Here is a 24,199-nt window from a genome sequence, read left to right as displayed (position 1 = left end):
CATGCAATATTGTGTGTGGCAGATATACTGGTAAACTGATATACTTTATACCTAAACAGGTAGGTATTATCACAAAATACAAAGGAGTATAAAGAGAAGAAAAAATCGTTCATAACATAAGTAGAAGGGAACAAGTGATTTTAACACTAACAGGACTTTCAAATCTTAACTAAACACTATACATTATATGGGAACATAATACTGGTCTATGTAATGTTTGTTTAACAGAGGAATCAGTGGAACACGTTATGATGGTATGTACAGCATATGAAAGAGAAAGGGATCGACTTAAAGATGAATTACAATCCTTAGGAATTAAATCACTTTCATTAAGTAGTATTTTGAATGATGGTCCAAATGCAGGAAAACAAATAAGTGCAAGCATGAGATTTCTTAAGAATTGTGGAATAATAAACAAGAGTATAATATTTAGGTGAGAAACTGTGCGTTCTCTTTACACTCCATCACAGTAGGTGCCGGTATGCACCTATGAAGATGGTTCGCAACCGGCCATAAAACAAAAAGAGAAGAAGAAGAAGAACTAACGGTTTCGAAATCCTCGGTTCCTAGCACTAGGGCGAGGCGAAGCTGAAGCAAAATAACAACGCACTTTGTTTTGTTTTGTTTTGTTACACGCGTTTTGGAGCTTATGTATCAACATCACATCGCAAGCAAAAATGATTCAAACTTCTGTGTGTTGTTGATTTTACACGTCTTCATATTGGCTTTAAGTTTCACAACAGAAAGTAACATTTTTGTTTCCGCGCATTCTGGACTGTGTTTCGAAAACGTGGAGGAAAATGCTAGGGGTTTTTCTCACACTGTGTGTTTTGCTCTTTCGTGGTAAGACAGTGTTTTTTTTTATTTTTTTTATATGACGTACTAGCCATATCTGGGTGTTGAAACAAACAGCCATTTTTTGTGGCCTCGCCATTATGAATCTCCCTTGATATTAAAGAATAGCATTAGAGAAACATGAAGAGGCATGTTATAATTATGTTGTTTTGAATACTAAGTATGTATTTTGTATAGTTTCAAGTAGTCCTTTATTTAATGTTGTGACGCATTTTGATTTTGGAGGCGGGGGAGGGGATTGGCCCTCTGTTTAAAAAAACCAACCCTTCCGAAAATTAACCATGGTTTTTACTACAAATAAAACCAAAAAAACCCATAGTTACTATAGTTAAACCATGATAATCACAAATTAACCATGGTCCACTAACCATAGGTTTAACCAAGGTATTTGTTTTAACCATGGTGTTTATTGCAGGCTAAAACTGTGGTTATACAAATAGTAATTAGTAATCAAAACATGGTGTTTATTGCATGGTAATAATTTGGTTATACAAATAGTGTTGTTACTACACTTTTACCACAATAAAACCAAATTTCACAGCCTTAAGTGTGTGTATTAACTCTGTCAGAAAGAAAATTAAAATCTACTTTAGAATATCTCTACAATAGCTCTTACTTCTGACTTCAGTTGACATGAACATGTCAGGTCAGCAAAATGCATGCCAAATCAAAGACACTGCTATCTTCAATACTTGGACAGACAAACTGTAAATTTTCAGACAATCATAGTACTTTGAATTAATATATGAAATAGTGTTATTTGAGCCCTAATTAAATGATAAAATAACATTAGGTTATTTGCCAGCCCTTTAAATGAATGACATCATCAATGGTCTATGAAATGTGCAAGTCTGCAAGTAATAGTATATTTTGTCTGAAGAGTGAATGTGTGAATCAATGATGTTCTTCTGCTGTTTGTTTGCATGTGTTACATCATGAATCCAGACATTTTTCTCTACTCACAATCATTGTGATCCGGAGAAAAACATTTTCACAGCACTTTCCTGTTGTATAATTTTGTCACCACTGTCCCAGACATGATTTATAATCATTTGTTCATTTCTTCTTCAGGTGCTTCTGGTGTTGAGATGGACAAAGTGTCAGTGATGGAGGGAGATTCAGTCACTTGAATACTGATGTTACAAAAAAACAGACAAGACAGAATTATGTGGTATTTCAATGAAAATCGCATAGCTTACATCACTGGAGAACAGACTAAGATCTGTACAGATCCAGAGTGTCCTGAGACATTCAGAGGCCGACTGAAATTAGACACTCAGACTGTATCTCTGACCATCACAAACATCAACACCACAGACTCTGGAGGTTATCATCTGCAGATCAACAGCCGCAACCTTGAAAAGACCTTCAATGTTACTGTTCATGGTGAGTCATTTAACATTTAAAAGCAGGCAATATATGTTTAATAATCAAATGTGTTTATTGTGTTTATTATAGCGGTGACTCTTAGCAGCTTGAAAAATAAAACTTTCCTTCAAATTGTGAAATGGATTATGTGAGGGATATCAACAGTTAGGTGTGCATTACACGATATAAATATGTAAATAAACTGCTTGATGCACAACTAGGCATGGATTATCCATGGTTGCTTGTCAAAACTGACAATTTAAAGCTGTTATTGGGTGTTTAAAGTGCAATATTTGACCGAAAGGGGAAAAAGGCAGTTATTTTCATCAGTTAAATGAAATCTGTTCATTATATAAAATGATCTTCAGAGTGTAATTGTTTTCATATCCACACATTTTCATGTTGTGTAATTTGTTGACCTCAGCAAAAAGAGCCTCCAGCAGCTGTTGGTTTGTGTTGCAGATGCTCCAGCTGCCGGACGAGATGAAATGAAGTCAGTGCAGGAGGGAGAATCAGTCACTTTGGATCCAGGTGCGATAAACAACCCAAATGATTTGATGACAAGGCTTTTTAATGACACTTGCATCGCTGAAATCAGTGCAGATCAGAGTAAGATCTGTACAGATGTTCATTGTGAAGATGGTAGTAAGAGATTCGGAGACCGAGTGGAGGTGAATCAGACTGGATTTTTTGACCGTCACAAACATCAGAAGCACAGACTCTGTGGAGTTTATCATCTACAGATCAACAGCAGCAGCAGCAGCTTCAGTTATTGTCACTGGTGTCATGCAGTTATTCAGTGCAAAATTAAATAAAGTGCCTTTCACCGAGGACTGTTTCAACTAACATTTTAATGAATGTTAACCTGCAAAAATGCACAATGAAAAAAAAAAAACAAACAAAAAACCAACCTTTATCAGTTAAATCTGTTGCACACAACTGATGAACAGAGCAGAAAAGATATAAATATCAGTCAGAAATATCAATAAAATTGAAATGACTGTCTCTCTTTTTTGTTACAGGTTCAGATTTTGTCTTCAGCTACTTTAGCAGGAATATGTGTTGCTGTAGTTATTCTGCTCCTGGCTGCAGCTGCTGGTGTGATTTACTATCTTAAAAAATATAAAGGTGAGTATTACATACAGCTGATTAAACAAGATTGTGTGTGCAAGATGTGAAAATATATATTTTCATTCCAATTTTCCCAATTCGCCAAAGTCGTCTGTGTTGTTAATTTACTTTATGTATGTGAGTTTGTTTTTATTTTTTGTTCAGGAAGGGGGGGGGGCTTAGGTAATATAAACCTAAATTCCTCAAAAAACAATTCTAATCTTTAGATTTTTGTATTTGCGAAACTAAATCATCAGTCTTGTTCACTTCTACCTTTTGTGGTTTTTTACAGGTGGATTTTAAAAGGGTCACATGATGCGATTTCAGTTTTTTCTTTCTGTTTGGAGTGTTACAAGCTCTTGGTGCATAGAGTTGCAAAGACTAAAGTCTCAAATCCAAAGAGATATTCTTTAGTTAAGACTTGTCCACGGCCCCCTATAACGGCTTGTTCTAACATCCCCCATGACGGCCACACATAGTGGGAAGATCTGCATAACGCCGCCCAGATGTTCACACAAACAAAGAAGGCATACCTTTTATTCTCTCTGTTGCCGCCAGTGCCATTTCATGGATAAGCTGTGTGTTTCATTGTGAAAGTGAAAAACTACTTTGTTGGGCCTTCCAAAAGAGGACGATATCCGCTCGTCATGCCTGGAGCTGATCTGCGCTGATCGCTGAGGAAATACATCAACTTCGCGCTCACTGTGGACGAAGCGGAGGCCCAGCCCGGGGTCGTCTCATGTGGTTGCCACAAAAACCCCGGCTGCTCCTTTGGCGAATCCGCCGGCCATTCTTCATTTTGTCTGGCGCTTCTGTCTCACTGTTTGTAAGTAGGTTTACATATGTAAAGGATTTGCCACTGATGATTCAAACGCGAGTTTTGAACAGTGTAGAGTAGCACTTCTTGTTTGTTGATTCTCCAATCACAAATGCAGACATGGTTTTGTGTTAACGTGACACGATATGCAACGCAACGTGTAAAAAGACAGTATTCATTATAATCAATTATAAAAGTCATTATAATCAGTAATTATGTTCCCACTGGATGCAACAACTGCCTTGTTTGTAATGGGTTTTATTGTTTTTGTCCTGTCATGCCGGTGTAGTGACCGGGACATGCATAAGAGTATATGTTGAGGGGCGTAACATTTCCGTCAGACACTTGAAACATTCGGCCAATCACAACGCACTGGATAGCTGGCCAATCAGAGAACACCTCGCTTTTCAGACTGATGAGCTTTGTAAAGAAGATGAGTTTCAAAAAGGCGGGGCATAGAGGAGCAATAATGTACATTATGTGGAAAATAATGTTTTTGAACCTTAAACCGCATAAACACATTTCATTACAACAAATACACAAAAATAATTTTTTTTTAGCAGCATATGACCACTTTAAACAATACTCATCTGTTAGTCAGACTAAGGCTGCTGCTAATGCCACGTCCCAATAAAAACTGAGACTGCCACTGAAACACCACCGTGGCATTATTTTATTATTTATTTTCATTGAAAGGGACAGTGAAGAGACAATGGGAAATGAGGAAAAAAGGATCAAACTCACTCAAACGGCAGTTCACATACGTTCAATTACATAAACATTGCTTCAAAAAAGGCAGTTAAGCAGTAAACCAGCAATAAAGTAGGAAACAAACGTTACCAGCAGCAGAACAGTGAGTGCTTGAGGTTTTTTCAGTGTGTAGAGGTTTTGTTTTTAACCTGCTGTAGTGATCCAAAACAAGAGCAAATGACAAATTCTTTGTTTCTTGTCATTTGCACCATAATAACATTTGAACTGATGTACTTGACAGATCAGTTATTTTGTCCCATCTGTTAACATCCTCTTTAACTGACTGTTTACATACCTAAATACCTCGCCAAAACGGCCAATATGACCAGGAAATGTATTTGACTGCTCGCATATAATCGCACAAGGCATCATACTGCAAGACACAAGTGCTCTTCACATATTATTGTTTGCATTGATGGTTACATTATTTTACTATTGACATCTCGCTGTTACTACATATTATGTTAACTTGTGTAGTGAGAAATAATGTGGTTTGAGAATGTTACCGTTAGTTGCTTAGTAATTACGTACCTTAAATTCACGTGCTTTGGACAATCATGGAATCACAGTGTGCTGTATAAACCACTGTTTCAGTGTTTGGGTGGAAAAAATGTGAACTTTTCCAATTTTAATTAAAGAAGTATTAAAAATCCACTCAGGAAAAACTTTGTAGTATAGCACAATATCTGTATGATGATGTGCAATGCTAGAGTCATTATGCACACAAGTCACATGGTGCTTTTGTCCAATCAATGACACTGACTCCGCAAATATGCAAATAAAAACGCTAACCTGAGGTTTAAGGATGTATAGCATGAAACATCAGCTTATGAATACCCAGGATTCAAGTGCAGACAAAAGGCATTAGAGTATTAGAAAGGGTATTACAGCAACTAGCAAACTTTTTGGGATGAGAGTGATGCTCTCACCTCTCATACACACACCATAACAGCCAAAAATGCACTTACCTTTGTGTTGTGCTTTAACTCATCCACTCTTTAACTTATATTTATACCTCCTCTTTGACATAGCGATCACTTGAATATAGTGCTACAAGTTCAAAATCTGATCTATTATCATGCTAAAATATACCACTCATGAATCAACTTGGGCCTATAAAATGTAGAAATTTGAAAAACTGGTGAAATTATCACAAATTTTGTCCACCCCACACCAAACCAATTTTGATGCGCAATCAACCCAGTCTGGCAACACTGATTCTGTTGTAATGTGCACAAGTGAAACATTGTTTTTATTTGTACTTTTATGTGAATCACAATAGAGTTGTAATGTCATCTTGCCTGAAATTGAAAACAATTTGTGATATTTCATGAGGTGCTGTTTAGATGTTTCATTTGAGAATTTTTCCCCCCATCTGTCTCTCCTAGTTCTTTTCATGAATTGTGTGTGTGTGATTTTTATACCATCTTATTAATTGTATCAATTATGTATTTATATAATAAAATTTTCTGATAGAGATGATTTGCCTCAATGTTTGGGAACATTTTTGTTTTCTTATGAATTTGTCTGTAAATATGTAAACAGGCGCGATAGTATAATAGGGACTTAATTTATTATATTATATATTTTTTTAACGTATTATAATTATTTCTTTCCTTGTTTCCTTCAAGTGGTGAACATAAGTAACCCTAATATAAGCAGTATTATCGAGAACAAAGCAAACATTTGTATTATTATTATCATTATTATTATTCTGTATGAATATTGATCATCCCTCTAGTGGTTAAATGCTGTTTTAGTTTCGTTTTTAAGGGTGCGCTTTCATCAGCTTGCTTTGAGTTCTAGCACATGCAGAAATTAAAAGCAAAGGCAATCATATCTAGACAGAATCTTGGTGAAGAAATGCATGGGATGTTATGTTTACGATACAGAACCATTAGGTGGAAACTTATACAGATTTGATGCGCGGCATTATTTTTGTATAAGGGGGGAAAACATGCCAGCTTTGCAGTTCTCCAGAGTCCACAAAATAAGTCTAAGCTTCATGAAGCTGTGATTCCAATCACTACAATTCGATTCGCCCATCACTACAAACAGAAGCTGGAAAAGAACGTCGTGAAACGTCACTACGTCGTCTCGTCATCCAGCTATATAACTGAGGCAGCAGACATGACCAAGCACTTTAAACTTTACCGAATCTGTAGAAAATGAAGTATGACTCGAATGTGCTCTTATTGCTCATGCATTTATTCGCGTATGGTAAGACCTTTTAATGTTATAATCTATCTTCAGGTCAACGATAAATACGTGGTGCAGTTTAGTTTATATTCGACAAATATATTTAATATCTGTATTTTACGTGACCATTGTAAGACATTTATTTGTTATAGCTTATTTTCTGGTCAACGATAAAAACGAATAATGAACATAAACGTGTTTTGTGTGTTTTTGTTTGGCCCGTGAAGAGCTGTTTATTTCTTCTGCAGGTGTGTCTGATGCAGGGACAGATGGAGGGTCAGTCTCTGTGATGGAGGGAGATTCAGTCACTTTACAATATCTTATGGAAATAAACCCAACAAAAAAAACATTATATGGCCTTCTGAAATCAATGGAGATCCCAGTAAGATCTGTACAGATGCTCGGTGTGATAATCGTAAAAAGAGAATCAGAGACAGACTTAAACTGGATCATCAAACTGAATATCTGTCCATCAGAAACATCAGAACCAGAGACTCTGGACTTCATGATGTATGGGATCTCCAGCAAAAAGCGCGGCGGTGGAGGATCCTATGTTGTTCATGGTAAGCAGTGGCGCAAAAAACGGGGTATGCAGATGCGCCATTTGACCAAAATCATCCTGTGAAAATCTTCTTTAATAAAACGTTATAAATAATCAAAAGCTGAGTTATTAAAAAATAATAATAATTAATGCAACATTTTTATTCAATAGTTTTTAGCACTTAAATGAGTTCAAAAATGTATTTATTAAAAACTTATTAAGACGCGTATCCGCCGTATCTCTTTGCGACCTCAACAAACGTGAGATTTTTCAGACGCGCACTTCAGCTTGCCCTCAGCACCAGGCGAGAGTCAGTAAAACGCGGAAATGAGCCAAATGAGCTTCAGTAGAACAACAGGGAACTGCGGTCTGATGTTGTTGTATGCCAGTAAACCTTTCCTGTCCAGCAATTCGAGATCACAATAGGGCGCAAGATGATAGGATATGTAATTTTTTATTTATTTAAAATGTAATGCACAAGTAGGACAAATGTGACCACAGTCACAGTGCAGTTAAATGTACTATAAAATATGCGCTAATTTTTTTCGTTAATTTGTAAACCATATTTTAAATGAATGAAAAAAAAAAAACTTATTTATTAATTTTTAAAGTACGAAAATGAAAATAAAATGAAACCATATTTAAATTAATGGGAAAAAATTATTCATTTTGACAACTAATAGAATGTTAAACATTGACTGATACCTTTTTCAGAGTTCATTGATTGTGTATAAAAATTCAGTGAAGGTTGATTATAGTTATCTGCATGTCTCATCCATGAGTGTGCCTATGCAATGATGGAGAACAAGATTTTGGTGTTGTTAAGAGCCAGAACTAAGCTTACTGAGCAATAAAGCTATAGTGAGCCTTTTTATTAAAATACCTGGAGCCTAGGAAATACAAAAATAAAACAAAAAATGTCATTCACTCTGTATCACTTGATGTAATTCAAAAACTATTTCAATTACAGTTAAGTACAATTCAGTTGTGTGTTTTAGGGGAAAACACATGTTTGTGAATGGGCATTTGATTTATATTTGAGAGAAACTAACATTGGATACAAACTAGCAACTTTTCCCCGAAAATTGCCATTGTAAATTCAAAATAGGCCATCTGTGTAATTCAGGTAGAGTTGGAAAATCTTGCTACTTCGTACTTCAGTAAAAAAACAGTGCTGAACTTTGACAAAAAAATAGATTTTTAAATGTTATAATAGTGATTTTTTATATTGTCTAAATATAAATTCATTAGCAAAAACATATGAAAAGAACTATATTACGGAGCGGAAATGGTAAAGGAGACAATAAATGATCCTCTGCTGCCATTTACACTTACATTTACATTTAATCATTTAGCATAAGCTTTTATCCAAAGCGACTTACAACTGAGAACAATAGAAGCAATCAGACCAACGAGAGAACAACAACAGTATACAAGTGCCATGACAAGTCTCACTTAGTCTAGCACAGAACCCGTAGCAAGTTTTACTCTCTATTCTCTGTTTTTTTTCTTTCTTTTTTTCAAGAATAGGATAGACAAGAAAAGGCTAGTTTTAGTTGGTCAAGTGCTGGCGAAAAAGATGAGTCTTTAGATGTTTTTTGAAAATGAGTAAAGACTCGCATGTTCAAATTGAGATCGGGAGGTCATTCCACCAGCTGGGCGCAGTCCAGGAAAAGGTCTGTGAGAGTGATTTTGAACCTCTTTGGGATGGCACCACAAGGCGTCGTTACCTTGCAGAATGCAGGCTTCTGGAGGGCGCATAAGTTTGAACTAGTCAGTTTAGGTATATTGGTGCCGTGCCAGTAGTTGCTTGTAGGTAAGCATCAGTACCTTGAATTTGATGCGAGCGGCTACTGGTAGCCAGTATAACCTGATGAGGAGAGGAGGAGTAAACATGATCTTTTTTTGGCTTATTGAAGACAACCCTCGCTGCTGCATTCTGGATCATTTGTAGAGGCTTGATAGCACACGCAGGAAGGGCCGCCAGGAGAGCGTTACAACAGTGCAGTCTGGAGAGAACAAGAGCTTGGACAAGAAGTTGAGTGGCTTGCTCTGACAGGGAGGGTCTAATCTTCCTAATGTTGTATAAGGCAAATCTGCAGGACTGGGTCATTGTAGCAATATGGTCTGTGAAGCTTAACTGATGATCCATCACAACTCCTAGGTTTCTGGCTGTCCTGGAAGGAGTTATGGTTGACGAACCCAGCTGTTTAGAGTAGTTGTGATCAAACGATGGGTTAGCTGGATTTACATCCCGTCTCTGTTTTGATTTACACAAGCTCCAGTCTGGATCCAGAACACCTGAGAAGAGATGATGCCAACCCCTCAGAGGACCTCAGATGATGCTAACCCAGAGACAACATACAGAACTACCACATTTTGCTATAAGTTTGATTGCATAATTGCTGTTAATAGTATTAATCGTCTGTTTGTTTACGTCTTTTATTGATTTTTCTTAACATTTCTGCCATATGCACATAAACTGACAGTCACCACTGATAAGCTACTAGTAAATATTGTAGAAACTTAATTTTCTGTTAAGTTGCTTTGCAATGATTTGTAACGTAAAAAAGCGCTATACAAATAAACTTGAATTGAACTGAACTGGAACCAACAGCAGTTCTGTCTTAGTAAGGTTGAGCTAAAGGTGATGGTCATTCATCCAGCTAGAAATGTCTCTCAGACAGGCTGCAATGCGAGCAGCTACCTTCAGATCATCTGGTTGGAATGAGAAGTATCGCTGAGTGTCATCAGCACAGCAGTGACAAGAAAAGTCATGCTTCTGAATGACAGATCCTAATGACATCATAATTATGGAGAAGAGAAGTGGTCCAAAGTACTGAGCCTTGAGGAAACCCAGTAGCAAGAAGTTGTGGCTTAGAAACTTCATCCCCCAAGCACACTGAAGGATCTGTCTGAGAGTTAGGAATTAAACCACAGGAGTGCGGTTCCAGAGATGCCCATCTTTTTGAGGGTGGACAGTAGAATATTGTGATTAACTGTGTCAAAAGCAGCAGACATATCCAGAAAGATGAGTACTGAGGATTTGGAAGCTGCTCTTGCCAGTTGCAGGGCTTTAGTAACCGAGAGCAGGGCAGTCTCAGTTGAGTGGCCGCTTTTGAAGCCAGATTGGTTGCTGTCCATGAGGTTGTTCTGTACAAGAAACATAGAGAGTTGGTTGAACACGACTCGCTCAAGTGTCTTTGCAATGAAGGGAAGAAGGGATAGCGGTCTGTAGTTTCTTAGAAGTGTTGGATTCAGAGATGGTTTCTTAAGCAGTGGGCTTACCCGAGCCTGCACGCTGAGGGAAATGTTCCAGAGTGAAGAGAGGTGTTGATAATGTGAGTAAGTGAAGGTATGACTGAAGAAGAAATCGCTTAAAGAAGGTGAGTGGGGATAGGATCAAGTGGACAAGACATTTAGTGGCCATAGTGGGAATAGTGACATTCATTTTAATAGTATTTGTTTTTCTACCAGGTGAAATCTTGACAGAAATCTTCCACTTAGCATGGTAAATTTTCCATGAATTATCTCTTTAAAAAAAAAAAATGCAGATGTTCTTTAAAATAAATTTTACTATGTAATAATGTGCAAAAGTATGAGGCAAATTATTGGGGATAAAAATTAAAATTTCCCCCCAGTAGTCTGTTTTATTCAAACAAACTATGAACATTTTTGCATTTAGATACAGAAGATCTTTGCCTGTTTAATATTAAAAACAAAAATATGGATCTCCATGTCTGCCATGCAAATCAACTGGTCCTGCTCATTCCCATGACTGGATCTCTTCTCTCCACTTTCCCTAATTTTAGATTCAGTTATTAGATTTGTCAGTATGAATATTTGTATGGGGGGGGGGGGTCAAACTGTAACACCGTGTTTCCCAACCAGACGTTTTTTCAATAATTGCTTTGTCAGCAGTCTCCTCTGTGTCTCTCCATATCACTGTATGCTGCAAATGCTCTTCTGTATCAGCCGCGCCTCAAGGATGCCCTGTTTTTATTTCAAATCAAAGCTAAATACACGTAGAGACAGCTTAATATCTTAAATTGTTTTCCGAAGATGAACGGAGCTTTTATGGGTTTGGAACGACATGGGGGTAAGTGATTAATGACAAAATTTTTATTTTGGGGTGGAGCATCCCTTTAAGTATTGGGTTTGGAACGACATGGGGGTAAGTGATTAATGACAAAATTTTCATTTTATAGTGAAAGCAACAATAGATAGCATATTTTACATCAGATCTTGAAAATAAATTAAAGAAAACTTGTACGTTAAAACTGTGAACTCACTGCGAACCAACACGTGTATTCCATAACAAAGATAAGTCACTCACTCACTCACTAACTCAAAACTGTTCAGTCACATTTGAATCATCTATTTTCCATGTCCACTTTTCTTTTCTACACACTCGCCATGTTTTTGCTGTTACGGCGCATAGACAACATTACTGACAACAGACAACATTACTGATTATAACGAGTTCTATCGTATTTTTTTGCATTGTGCCGCTTGCTCGCGTCTGGTGTAGACATGATGTAAGTTAATGTAGCTTTCTGATGCTGCATTTGAAATTAGCGCTGGCCAAACTTTTTTCTCTCAGGGGCCGCCTATTGAGGAACCCTGGTATAGGGCGTTAATCACGTTTCAAAGTCTGTTGTCATGTTCTAGTTTATTAAATCTATTTCATTTAATTAAGTTATTTTCACACCAAAATATTTTAGGCATATATTATAACATTCAATTGATAGCCAGCATATTCAATTAGTTGCTTGTAAAATGTTTTATTGATTCAGCCAAGCTGATCTGTACATAATCCCCAAATTAATTTTATGTTCCTTGCCATTCGTTTCCATCCTGCAGACAACAAATGCTGTTTGATTGGACCAGTGGTTTTATATGGATAATACTTTGGTCTGATTTATCCTCAAAACTCAACCTTTCAAACGTTTAATATAGGAAATCTGATTTAATATGTAAAATCAGTTTCAGGAACACAATTTTTGCACTCCAAAAGGTGGCATGAATGCATTTAAACTGTGATTACAATTTTATGAATAATATTTTATATACATTTTGAATAGGTATATGAAAGGAAATAATTGAAAAATGAAATATATCAAATACGAAAATAAACTTAGTAGATAGTAGTAAAAACTCGCTGTCTTAATAAAGGAGCCACTGAGTTATTCATTCAAATGGTTTGTTCAAATGGCTCATTCATTCAGGAATGAAGCAAGTGACTGTCTTTTTGAATGGTTATTGAATCATTGAGTCACCCGATTAATTCAAAATATTCATTCAGTATTCAAAACACCACTGTGTGTTGCATGGAGACACACAACTCTCCACCGTTTCAATAAGGAGGTTCAACCAACTCTGAGTTGAAACTTGAACTCTGAGTTGACTTACCCTGAGATGGGAAACAGAGATTTCAGCTAAAAATGCTAAAAATTAAGTATAAAAACATTATTCAATAAGGTAAAGCTTTAAGAATTAAAGGTCCATGAGTGTAGGCTACATGACTTTACAAACATTTTAAGTATCATCCAGTGTCTATTTCAGTGTGCAGCAGCTTTTTTCCACTGAGTCTAATGTTCTTTTCACATAAGTAAATTTTCTCTAAACCAACCTGTTGCATTTTTTTAATTAGAGTAATAAAATTATCATTTGACTTCTATTCAGCCAACAGCAGGAAGTCTCTTTGTTTGGAACTGTTCTCAATGGCAAAATAGAGCAAAACATAATGACAAAATTGTGTCTAAAATGTAACCTCATAATATCAATTTCTTGTTGAAATTTGCAATTATGCTAATATTTGAGAAAACAGCACTCTTGCTCATGTAATAGTGCTTAACTAGACAAAAACTCATACAGGGACATTTTTTGCCTTTGGATATCTTGAAATTCTGGGGCATTATAACTGCATTCGAATAAGCAATGCTTTTTTTTTTTTTTTTTGCAAAGTGCTTGATAATGTCAACTCGCATACCTCGCATCACAATATTATCATAGATGATATATTGCACATCCCTGTTTACATTATTAATCCATTTATATTTCTTCACTCACAGTCTTTATGATAAAAAAAAAAAAAAAAAAAAACAACTTTTCATGGCACTTTCCTGTTGTATAATTTTGTTTTTCACTCATAAGGAACTGTTCATTTCTTCTTTAGGTTTGTCTGATGTTGATAAAGATGATGTTTGAAGCTTCAGGTGTGTCTGGTGGTGATATAGATGAATACACTGGGGTTCAAACAAACCAACATGAAAAGATTAAATGGTTCTTTAATGACACTCGTATCGCTCAAATCAGTGGAGATCTCAGTAAGATCTGTACAGATGTTCAGTGTAATGAAGGTACTGAGAGATTCAGAGACAGACTGAAGGTCGATCATCAGACTGGATCTCTGACCATCAGGAACATCAGGACCTCAGATGCTGGACTTATAAATTACAGATCATTAGCAGCATAATCAGCATCATGAAGGGATTCAGTTTTACTGTTGCAAGTGAGTATAATTTAGTGTTGATGCTCATTAAATACATACATCTTTGATCTCATAGATTGATCCATTAGTTAATAAGAATAAGTTCATCCATTAAACTCATATATGTTTGTCTGATGAGTGAATGTGTAAATCAATGTTTTCTGCTGTTTATTGGCATGTTACAATATGAATCCAGACATATTTTCTACCCACAGTCTATATGATCTGTTATTGCATTATCACAGCACTTTCCTGTTGTATAATTTTGTTTGGTGGATAATGAACTGTTAATTTCTTCTTCAGGTTCATCTGGTGTTGGTACAGATGAAGTGTCAGCATATGCGATGGGGGGGAGATTCAGTCATTCTAAATACTAATGTAAAAAAAAAAACAACAAGAAAAGATTAAATGTTTTTTTAAAAAAACATTTGTATAGCTCAAATCAGTGGAGATCTCAGTAAGAGCTATACAGATGTTCAGTGTAATGAAAGGTACTGAGAGATTCAGAGACAGACTGAAGCTGGGATCATCAGACTGGATCTCTGACCATCATGAACATCACAAACACAGACTCTGGACTTTACCATCTAAAGATCATCAGTGACTCATACAGCATCATGAGGCACTTTAGTGTTTTTGTTCGTGGTGAGTCGTTATGTTTAAAAAAACAAGTGTTGTACGTTCAATAATGTGTTTAGTGATATTTTTGCAGCGATATTCAAGGGCGGTTCAAGGGTAAGTAGATATCTGGGGCTTAGCCCAGAGACATTCATACGTGTCAAAATACATGGGACATGCTTACTAATTTACACACACACACACACACACACACACTCACTGGCCACTTTATTAGGTTAACCTTGCTAGTACCGGGTTGGACCGTCTTTTGCCTTCAGAACTGCCTTAATTCTTCGTGGCATAGATTCAACAAGGTGTTGGAAACATTCCTCAGAGATTTTGGGCCATATTGACATGATAGCATCACGCAGGTGCTGCAGGATTTTGTCGGCTGCACATCCATGATGCGAATCTACCGTTCCACCCACACCCTTACGAAAAAGAAGTTTATTCAAATGTGCTATTAATATACTTATTTTAAACTAAAAATAGGAAAGTATACTTTTAGTTTACTTTTTATGTACTTCTCAGAAATGGGGCTTTATGTACTTCTAAGATATATACTTATTGACAATTAAGTATACTTGACTTATACTTACAAAAAGTCAAAATATACTTGAACTTTACTTAAGTATACTTAAAATAAAATTAACTTGAAGCATACTACTTTTTGGTAAGGGACATCCCAAAGCTTGCTCTATTGGATTGAGATCTTGGTGACTGTGGAGGTCATTTGAGTAAAGTGAACTCATTGTCATGTTCAAGAAACCAGTCTGAGATGATTTGAGCTTTGTGACATGGTGCATTATCCTGCTGGAAGTATCCATCAGAAGATGGGTACACTGTAGTCATAAAGGGATGGACATGGTCAGCAACAATACTCAGGTAGGCTGTGACGTTTAAATGATGCTCAATTGGTACTAAGGGGCCCAAAGTGTGCCAAGAAGATATATCCCCCACACCATTACACCACCACCAGCCTGAACCACTGAGACAAGGCAGGATGGATCCAGCTTTTCATATTCTTTACGCCAAATTCTGACCCTACAATCTGAATGTTACAGCAGTAATCCAGACTCATCAGACCAGGCAACGTTTTTCCAATCTTCTACTGTCCAGTTTTGGTAAGCCTGTGCTAATTGTAGCCTCTGTTTCCTGTTCTTAGCTGACGGGAGCGGCACCTGGTGTGGGGTCTTCTGATACTGTAATTCATCTGCTTCAGGGTTCGACGTGTTGAGCGTTCAGAGATGGTATTTGTATACCTTGGTTGTAACCGAGTGGTTATTTGAGTTACTGTTGCCTTTCTATCATCTCTGACAAGTCTGCCCATTCTCTTCTGACCTCTGACATCAACAAGGCATTTTCATTCACACAAACTGCTGCTCACTGGATATTTTTTCTCTTTTTCGGACCATCCTCTGAAAACCGTAGAGATGGTTGTGTGTGAAAATCCCAGTAGTTCAGCAGTTTTTGAAATACTCAGACCAGTACGTCTGGCACCAACAACCATTCCATGTTCAAAGTCACTTAAATCCCCCTTTTCTTTCCCATTCTGATGCTCTCGGTTTGAACTTCGGCAAGTCTTCTTAACCACATCTAGGGCCTAAATGCACTGAGTTGCTGCTTTGTGATTGGCTGATTAACAATTTGTGTTACCAAGCAATTGAACTGATTGGCTGATTAACAATTTGTGTTACCAAGCAATTGAACATATATATATGTTCCGCAGAGGGTCGTGTTAAAAAACATAGTGCTGAAACGCATCAGAATCAGAATTTTCATTTTGCATTCCAATTAATCTCAATCAAACTGCAGTTTGGTTATTTTGACTATGTTAAAAAATAACTAAAAACGAAACACAATGAAACACAATAAAAAACATGAAAACATTACAAAAAACATGATTTTTGAAAATAATAAAAAAAATACCTGTTTTTGTAAATAAACTCTTCACATACACTCACACACACACACACACACACACACACACACACACACACATATATATATATATATACAGTATATATACATTGACTAAAAAAACATTGATTGAAAAAAGTGACTGAAATAAAAAGCAAAGTACAAGCATTTACACTGCACTTACAAATAATATGCTTAATGTTATATTAATGTTTTAAATATAAAATTAGCGATATAGAAATGCAAGTGATAGAAAAAAAAATAGAATGATACTTTTAAATGCGAAACTAAAATTATCAGTAGGTGGCGGCAAGCCACTGTCTTAATAAGTGAGTCACTGAGTCATTTTTTTTCAATCGATTCTTTCAAAACAACTGATTCATTTAGGAAAGAAGTAATAAAATGCTTTTATGAATGGATCAGTGAATCAACCCGATCAGTGAGTCAAAAATGCAAATTCATTCAGTAAGGAAACACCTCTCTGTGTTGCTGCAGAGATTCTTTAAGTGGTTTTGTGTGGATGTGTGTTGTTTAGAGAAATAGAGCAAAAAAAGACAATATTGCCTCTATAATTTAAATCTCTTACTATTTATTTCTTGTTCATTGAATTGTTGCCCTGATGTGAATATAAGTCTAATTAGTTATACACTAGTTACAGACACCTGAAGCAGGTGCTGTAAGGATTTATCGCTGGTTGGCCAGTTACATGTCAGTCAGAAGTATGAGCCTTGGTGGTTGGTTTTTGTCGGGAGTGATTGAGTGAATGACAGTGTAGGTTGACCCTATAAAGTTCACTCCCATCCGGGTCACGGCACCAATGTAACCACTTCGGTTCGACTTGCACCGCTCTGAGCATGATTTGAACCGTCATTTCCAGAATGGGAGGCGGGCATGCTAACAAGAACACTAAAGATCGCAGTCTCTAGCATCAGTCGCGGCTAGTGTGCCTCTTGAGTTATGTTCTGGTGAAGGTGACAGTTTCTCATCAAGTAATCTCTGATCACGTCTTATTATTTGTTTAAATGCATGTTATTGCATACTCAGTGATTTTTTTTTTTTTTTTGTTCACCAAGAAACTAAACCGCTGAGGATTTGAAGTATGCAAATTGTTTTATAAGCACGAGGAAGTACTTTAATATCCACAGTTCTTGAGGTTTTGTAGTTTCTTATCTTCCTCAAAAAGACCTTCAGTCATTTGTTGGTTTGTGTTTCAGATGTTTCTGCTGCAAGACGAGATGAGATGAGAAGAAAAAAGCAGGGAGAATCTGTCACTTTAGATCCTGGGGTAATAAAAATACCAATGATATGATGACGTGGCATTTTAATGGCATTCTCATTGCTGAAATCACTGGAGATGAAAGTAAGATCTGTACAAATGTTCAGTGTGATGAGAGATTCAGAGACAGACTGAAGCTGGCTCATCAGACTGGATCTCTGAACATCACAAACATGAGGACATCAGACTCTGGACTCTATAAACTAACAATCACCAACATCAGATTCAGCATCATAAAGAGCTTCATTGTTTCTGTCACTGGTGAGTATCATTTAGTCACATTTTTCTATGAACAATTTTTAATGAAAATTCGATTTTTTTTCAAAGTAAAAAAGAAACTCTCTGTCTATCTTTTTTGCTGCTGTAGCAGGAATATATGCTGCTGCTGCTGCTGTTGCTGTTGCTCTGCTGCTTGTTGCTTCAGCTGCTGCTGTGATTTACTATCGCAAGCGCCAAAGAAGAAGGACAGGTGTGTATTACATACAGCTGCAGTAACAAGATGGAAATATCTTGTTGTGTGAAAATAATCTTTAAAAGATGTGAAATTAACCAAACCACTGTGTTTAATTGAGTTTTTCATTATTTTTCAAACAGATATGGATATGCAGTCCAGTTATCAGGTAAAAAAACTGTGTGTGAAAACATGTTTGGCTTTCTTCCCTGACATCTTAAACTTTCTGAAAATTAGTTACAAAATTACAAAAAAACTGCACTGAAGTGTTGTCATGGAGGTGGTCAGATGCAACATATTGATGTCACAATTTGCAGTTGTTTGAGCTGCTTGGTTTTTAACAAAAGTATGTTTTTTTTAGCAGATGTGAAGAGATCAAAGAACATTTTTAAGAGAAGCATCCCACATTTAAGACATGTTAACCCTTAATCTTAAATATCAGGATAAAACACAGAATATGAATTGTTTAGTCTTGTTCTGTTTGTGTAACTGAATCATCAATCCTGTTGATTTATTCTGCCTTCTGTGATTCTGTTTTTTAGAATCGTGCAAAAGACTTGTCCTCTAATCAGTCTGAGATACATTTGGTAAAACACACATTCTCGGCCCAGAACCGGCCCACATCTGGCCCGCATGGATTTCACGCGGGCCAGATGTGGGCCGGTTCTGGGCCGAAAATGCTTGCTGTCTGGGAATCAGTCTGAGACTCGTGCTGTCAGTGAGACGTCACAGTAACATTATTTTTTTGATTATTTCATTGAAGGAGAACTTGAAGAGAAGATTGGAAACTGAGAGAAGAGCATAAGCTGAAACTCACAACACCCAGAGAGAAACGGTGTCACAATACCCTGACAACTGATAATTACCTTTTTTCAGGCTCCTGATTGGTCAACAGGGTTTTACGGTTAGGGTTATATCACCACCTGCTGGTTTGGTTTGGTTCATAACATGTTTTTGCACTTTCGTGTGGACAAGATTTTTTTTTTTAAAAACAGAGGAAATACTATTTATATAAATACCCCATGTACATGTATACTAGACCTTACAGTCTTTTAAAGTTTCATTGTCAACACTAGAGAGGAACATGCCTGATGAAAACACCATACTATTCATGTTAGTCAAAGCTGGTGTTTTTAGCAGGAATCAGTTTATTTGTGTCAAAGTCTATGAAGAACTTTGTTTTTGGTGTTGTAGATTTATGGTTAAAGAAAGGTTGAAGGATACTTTGAGGGTTGATCCATGTAGTCTCACCATTGTGTCCTTGATCAAACTCTGAATCTCAGGAACAGATTCTTGAGACTTTTAGCCGTATTTATGGGTGCCGTCTCATGTTGGCTACCAGCAGCCGCTCGCATCAAATTCAAGGTACTGATGCTTGCCTACAAAATGACCACTGGCACGGCGCCAACTTACCTAAACTCACTAGTTCAATCTTATGCACCCTCCAGAAGTTTGCGCTCTGCAAGTGAACGACGCCTTGTGGTGCCATCCCAAAGAGGTTCAAAATCACTCTCATGGACTTTTTCCTGGACTGCTCCCAGCTGGAATGACTGGAATGACTTCCCAATCTCAATTCGAACAGCTGAGTCTTTACCCGTTTTTCAAAAAACATCTAAAGACTCATCTTTTTCGCCTGCACTTAACCAACTAATACTAGTACTTTCCTTTTCTTTTTCTTGTCTATCATATTCAAAAAAAAATAAAAAAAAAAAAAAACACCTGGCTACGTGTTTCTGTACTAGACTTACTGAGACTTGTCATAGCACTTGTATACCGTTGTTGTTCTCTCGTTGATCTGATTGTTTCTACTGTTCTCATTTGTAAGTCGCTTTGGATAAAAGCGTCTGCTAAATGATTAAATGTAAATGTAAATGTTGGTGTGGAGGGTAACAAGGATGTGGACAAGATAGCGCAGGCCCTTAAACATAACGTAATTGATTTAGATATACCTTTGGGTAAATCTGAAAATGAAAGGTTTAATTAAAACAGCTATTAAAAATATGTGGCAGAAGAGGTTAAGGAAAAAAAGGGTCGTCACCTGTATAATATACACAAAACAAGTTGGTTTAGTTGTTAGAATTAGTTATGGCAACAGAAAGGAAGATACAATAATTTCTCGTCTGAGAATTGGTCATTCTGCCTTCAACAAAACACTTCAAATGATAGGGAAACATGGTTCTGGTCAGTGCAGTAAATGTGGACTTCCAGAAACTGTAGAGCATGTAATAATCAATTGTATGGCATATGAAAGGGAAAGAATTCAATAAAAAAAAAAACTATTTAATTTTTGTTGGCATACATTCTTTTAACTTTGCAGAAAATATTAAACAGTGCTTACAAAGGATATGAAGCTCTTTCTTTTTTTTTTTTTTTTTTTTTTTGTGAAAGCAACAAGTTATATAAGAAAATATAAAAAGGTAGGCTGTGTTTTTTTTTTTTTTCTTCTGCTATCAGTGCCTCACACTCCATCCCAGTAGGTGGCAGAATATGAACCAAAGCAGGTTTGCCAACTGCCATAAAACATCAAAGAAGAAGCAGAAGAAAGTGATAAAAATAAATTAAATTAGAAAAAGCAAGGGAAAAAACATCTTCTCATTATGAAAGGGTAAACTCTGGTCCACACTCCATGCAATAGGTGGCGATAATGCACCTTAACATTAGTGCTACCTGCCATAAAACCAAAGAAGTAGAAGAAGAAAGCTTATGCAAGCTAAATCACTTAGATTGATAATAGGAGCAGTTAAGGCAACACCAATTGCAGCAATACAGGTGGAGTCCTCAGAAATGCCTCTATAAACTGTAATAGAATATAAACAAAAAATTGCATCGGTGATAGTAACTCCTCCAATAGCACCTTGGTTATTAGAACAACCTGAAGTTGACTTAAACGTACATAAAGAAATTAAGGGAATGGGGAGGGGTTTAATTTAAAAGCGTATGTTAAAGAATATATATTCATTTCTCCAAATTTACACAGATGGATCAAAGTACATAGAAACTGGAAGGACAGGTGCTGCATTTTTCATTCCAGAATTTCAGGTTAGGAAGGCGGGAAGAATTACGGATGGTACTTCTGTATAAACAGCAGAGATGTTATCCTTATGGCATTAGAGTGGGTATATGAAGTTAGACCGGATAAAGTAATAATATGCTCTGACTCAATGGCAGTTCTTATGAGTTTATAATCATACAATCAAATATAAAAGACAGTAGTATCAGAAATCATGATTACACTACATAGTATTAAACAGATAGGGATATTACTCGGGTTTATACCTGCACATGTGGGAATTCAAGGTAATGAAGAGGTAAATAAAATGGCTAGAGAATCCTTAAATATGGATGATCCTAGTATAAATATTGCACTCAGCAGAAGAAGGGAAACGTACAGTTTCTCACCTAAATCTTATACTCTGTTCATTATTCCACAATTCTTTAAGAAATCTCATGCTTGCACTTATTTGTTTTTCCTGCATTTGGACCATCATTCAAAATAGTACTAGCTACTTAATGAAAATGATTTAATTCCTAAGGATTGTAATTCATCTTTAAGTCGATCCCTTTCTCTTTCATATGCTGTACATACCATCATAACGTGTTCCACTGATTCCTCTGTTAAACAAACATTACATAGACCAGTATTATGTTCCCATATAATGTATAGTGTTTAGTTAAGATTTGAAAGTCCTGTTCGTGTTAAAATCACTTGTTCCCTTCTACTTATGTTATGAACGATTTTTCTTCTCTTTATACTCCTTTGTATTTTGTGATAATACCTACCAGTTTAACATGAGTCCCAGTATATCTCGGCCACACAGTATTGCATGCATTAATATTAACTGTCTTTCTTCGCACTCCATCACAGTAGGTGGCGGTATGCACCTATGGAAAGATGGATCGCAACAAAAAAAAAAAAAAAAAAACACAATAAAAAACTAAACGCCATAAAAACTAAAAAGAAGAAGAAGAAGCCGAAAGCATGAGTTCCCGCCGTTAAACCTGAAAGGAGGGAAAGCATGCGAGAAAGCATGGAGAAAGGGAAAATGAATCGGAATCTGCTGTCATATTTTCTTATGAAGCTTGTATTTTTTTGTTATTATGTTTTCTTGTTCGCACATGGTAAGACAGTCTCTTTTCTAATCAACCATTACAACGAGTGATGAACTTAAGATTTTATTCAAAACAACATCACCCACATGTTCATACAGTGAATGTTGAAATCTTAAAAAGGTAACGTTATATAAACTGATCAGTGTTGAATCGAGTCGCCTTGAATTTTTATATAACTTCTGCCAAATGAGTTATATATAAAAGTAAAAAGAACATCAAACAAAAAAGTAGTAAGTTACTTTTTTATAAATAGCACAATTTTCGCCAGCGTTTTAAATTGATAATATTCATACATAATATTTATTATGGGAAATATTATCCTGCATCAATGAAAACAATTCGTTGTATGAGTGCTGAAATAAATGTTCAGAGAAAGCAGCTAATAATCAGGATGAGATCAGATGTGACTCATCTGATGAGTGAATGTGTGAATCAGTGATCTTCTGCTCTTTGTTTGCTTGTGTTACATTACTTACCGACTTCGGTACCAGTAGTTACTGCAATTTTAACAATTTGTAATTTGAGCGCACAGCTGTTTTTGGCGCTCAAATTAGATTGGGCGGGTCCCAAATGGGCATTTTGAATTTGATTGCGCGGTTAAAAAAATTGGCTTGGGCGGTGGACAAAATTTGGACCGGTTTGAGGTCAGTTTGGCAGATTTTTTGGTGGTTTGGGGTAATTTTGTGGTTGTTTGGGGTGGTTTTGTGGGATTTTGTCGGTTTTCAAACATATAAACTGCATAGGCTAATTGTTTAACAGTCGACTTATCATCACGAGGCTCATTGCGGAGTTTTATGATTCATAACGTATGTTATAACGTTTCTGATTTTGAATGTAGTATGAGCGGGGAGAGTGACTCAACTCTCAAGACGTGAATTATTGTGGACTGAGACGACAAGAAGTCTCACTACAACTCACGGCACATTTAAATTAATCAAAACCGAAACTAAATATATTCATACGATTCCTGTCTTTTATGCTTTAAACGGTCCAGATTGATAAATCCTTGAAAACTGCTAGACTTTATTAGTTTTGACAATGCAAAGGTATGTTCTTCCTTTAGTTCTGTGTAAATTATAGAATAAAGGTAAGCGCATTATTGTTGTTATTTATTTATTTTTAATTTAAAATACAATATGTATCAATGAATGACACAGTTTTTGACTATCACGGTGTGTGCATGAACGAGTGTGAAATACCAGCTAATTACGCTTTTTCCTATCACTTATATTGGGCACTTTTTGCATTTAAATTGAATTATTCTGACTGCTGACGCTGAAAAATTATGCATGTGTTGTTTGGAGGGTATCGGTTCATTTATTGATTTCCGTTTTGACAGTGTCTGCTTGCATATTTTATTCATGTTCAGTAGTCATAATTCTCTTTAAAGGGGTCAGTAAAGCCACAGTTGAAGCAGAGCAATGAAACAACTGTCCTATAAACTCAGTGCTTTTCCCCCTCACTGCGCCTGCGCGAAATTTAACCATTTATGCTGCCTTCACGTGCTATCGGAAACCATTGCTGCTGTTGTCATGACAATTAAATCCCTTTGTCTTGTTGATAAAGTAGTGTATTTATAGGGTAGATATGAACAGTCATTCGAAACATATTGTATGTTTTATAAGCAGTGAAATAGCATGTATCGCACAATCTTTATGATCTGTAAAACAAGTATTTTTTGTTGTTATTTT

General features: G+C 36.3%; 1 protein-coding gene across 2 annotated transcripts; it reads left to right on the top strand.

Annotated features, from left to right (window-relative positions):
• The first annotated feature begins 446 nt into the window (after nt 1-446).
• On the top strand, nt 447-3,350 carry LOC122134985. 2 transcript variants are annotated; one of them, XM_042712371.1, is made up of 4 exons: nt 452-843; nt 1,927-2,241; nt 2,686-2,754; nt 3,246-3,350. In XM_042712371.1, the coding sequence occupies exons 2-4, from the start codon at nt 1,992-1,994 to the stop codon at nt 3,338-3,340; spliced, it is 414 nt and encodes a 137-aa protein (XP_042568305.1). In that variant the 5' UTR covers nt 452-843; nt 1,927-1,991; the 3' UTR covers nt 3,341-3,350. The 2 variants fall into 2 exon arrangements, with proteins under 2 accessions (XP_042568304.1, XP_042568305.1); XM_042712370.1 differs by lacking the exon at nt 3,246-3,350 and having other exon boundaries at nt 447-843; nt 2,686-3,239.
• Nucleotides 3,351-24,199: the final 20,849 nt, after the last annotated feature.

Source organism: Cyprinus carpio, chromosome A22, assembly GCF_018340385.1.
Source record: "Cyprinus carpio isolate SPL01 chromosome A22, ASM1834038v1, whole genome shotgun sequence".
Lineage (NCBI taxonomy): Eukaryota > Metazoa > Chordata > Actinopteri > Cypriniformes > Cyprinidae > Cyprinus > Cyprinus carpio.
This window is presented reverse-complemented; position numbering and strand designations above follow the sequence as displayed.

Excerpts from the sequence above, each read along its gene's own strand:
- LOC122134985 (XM_042712370.1), top strand. The coding sequence starts at position 1,992 with ATGTTACAAAAAAACAGACAAGACAGAATTATGTGGTATTTCAATGAA. Across the intron at positions 2,242-2,685 it reads CTTCAATGTTACTGTTCATG|ATGCTCCAGCTGCCGGACGA; the intron begins GTGAGTCATTTA and ends TTTGTGTTGCAG.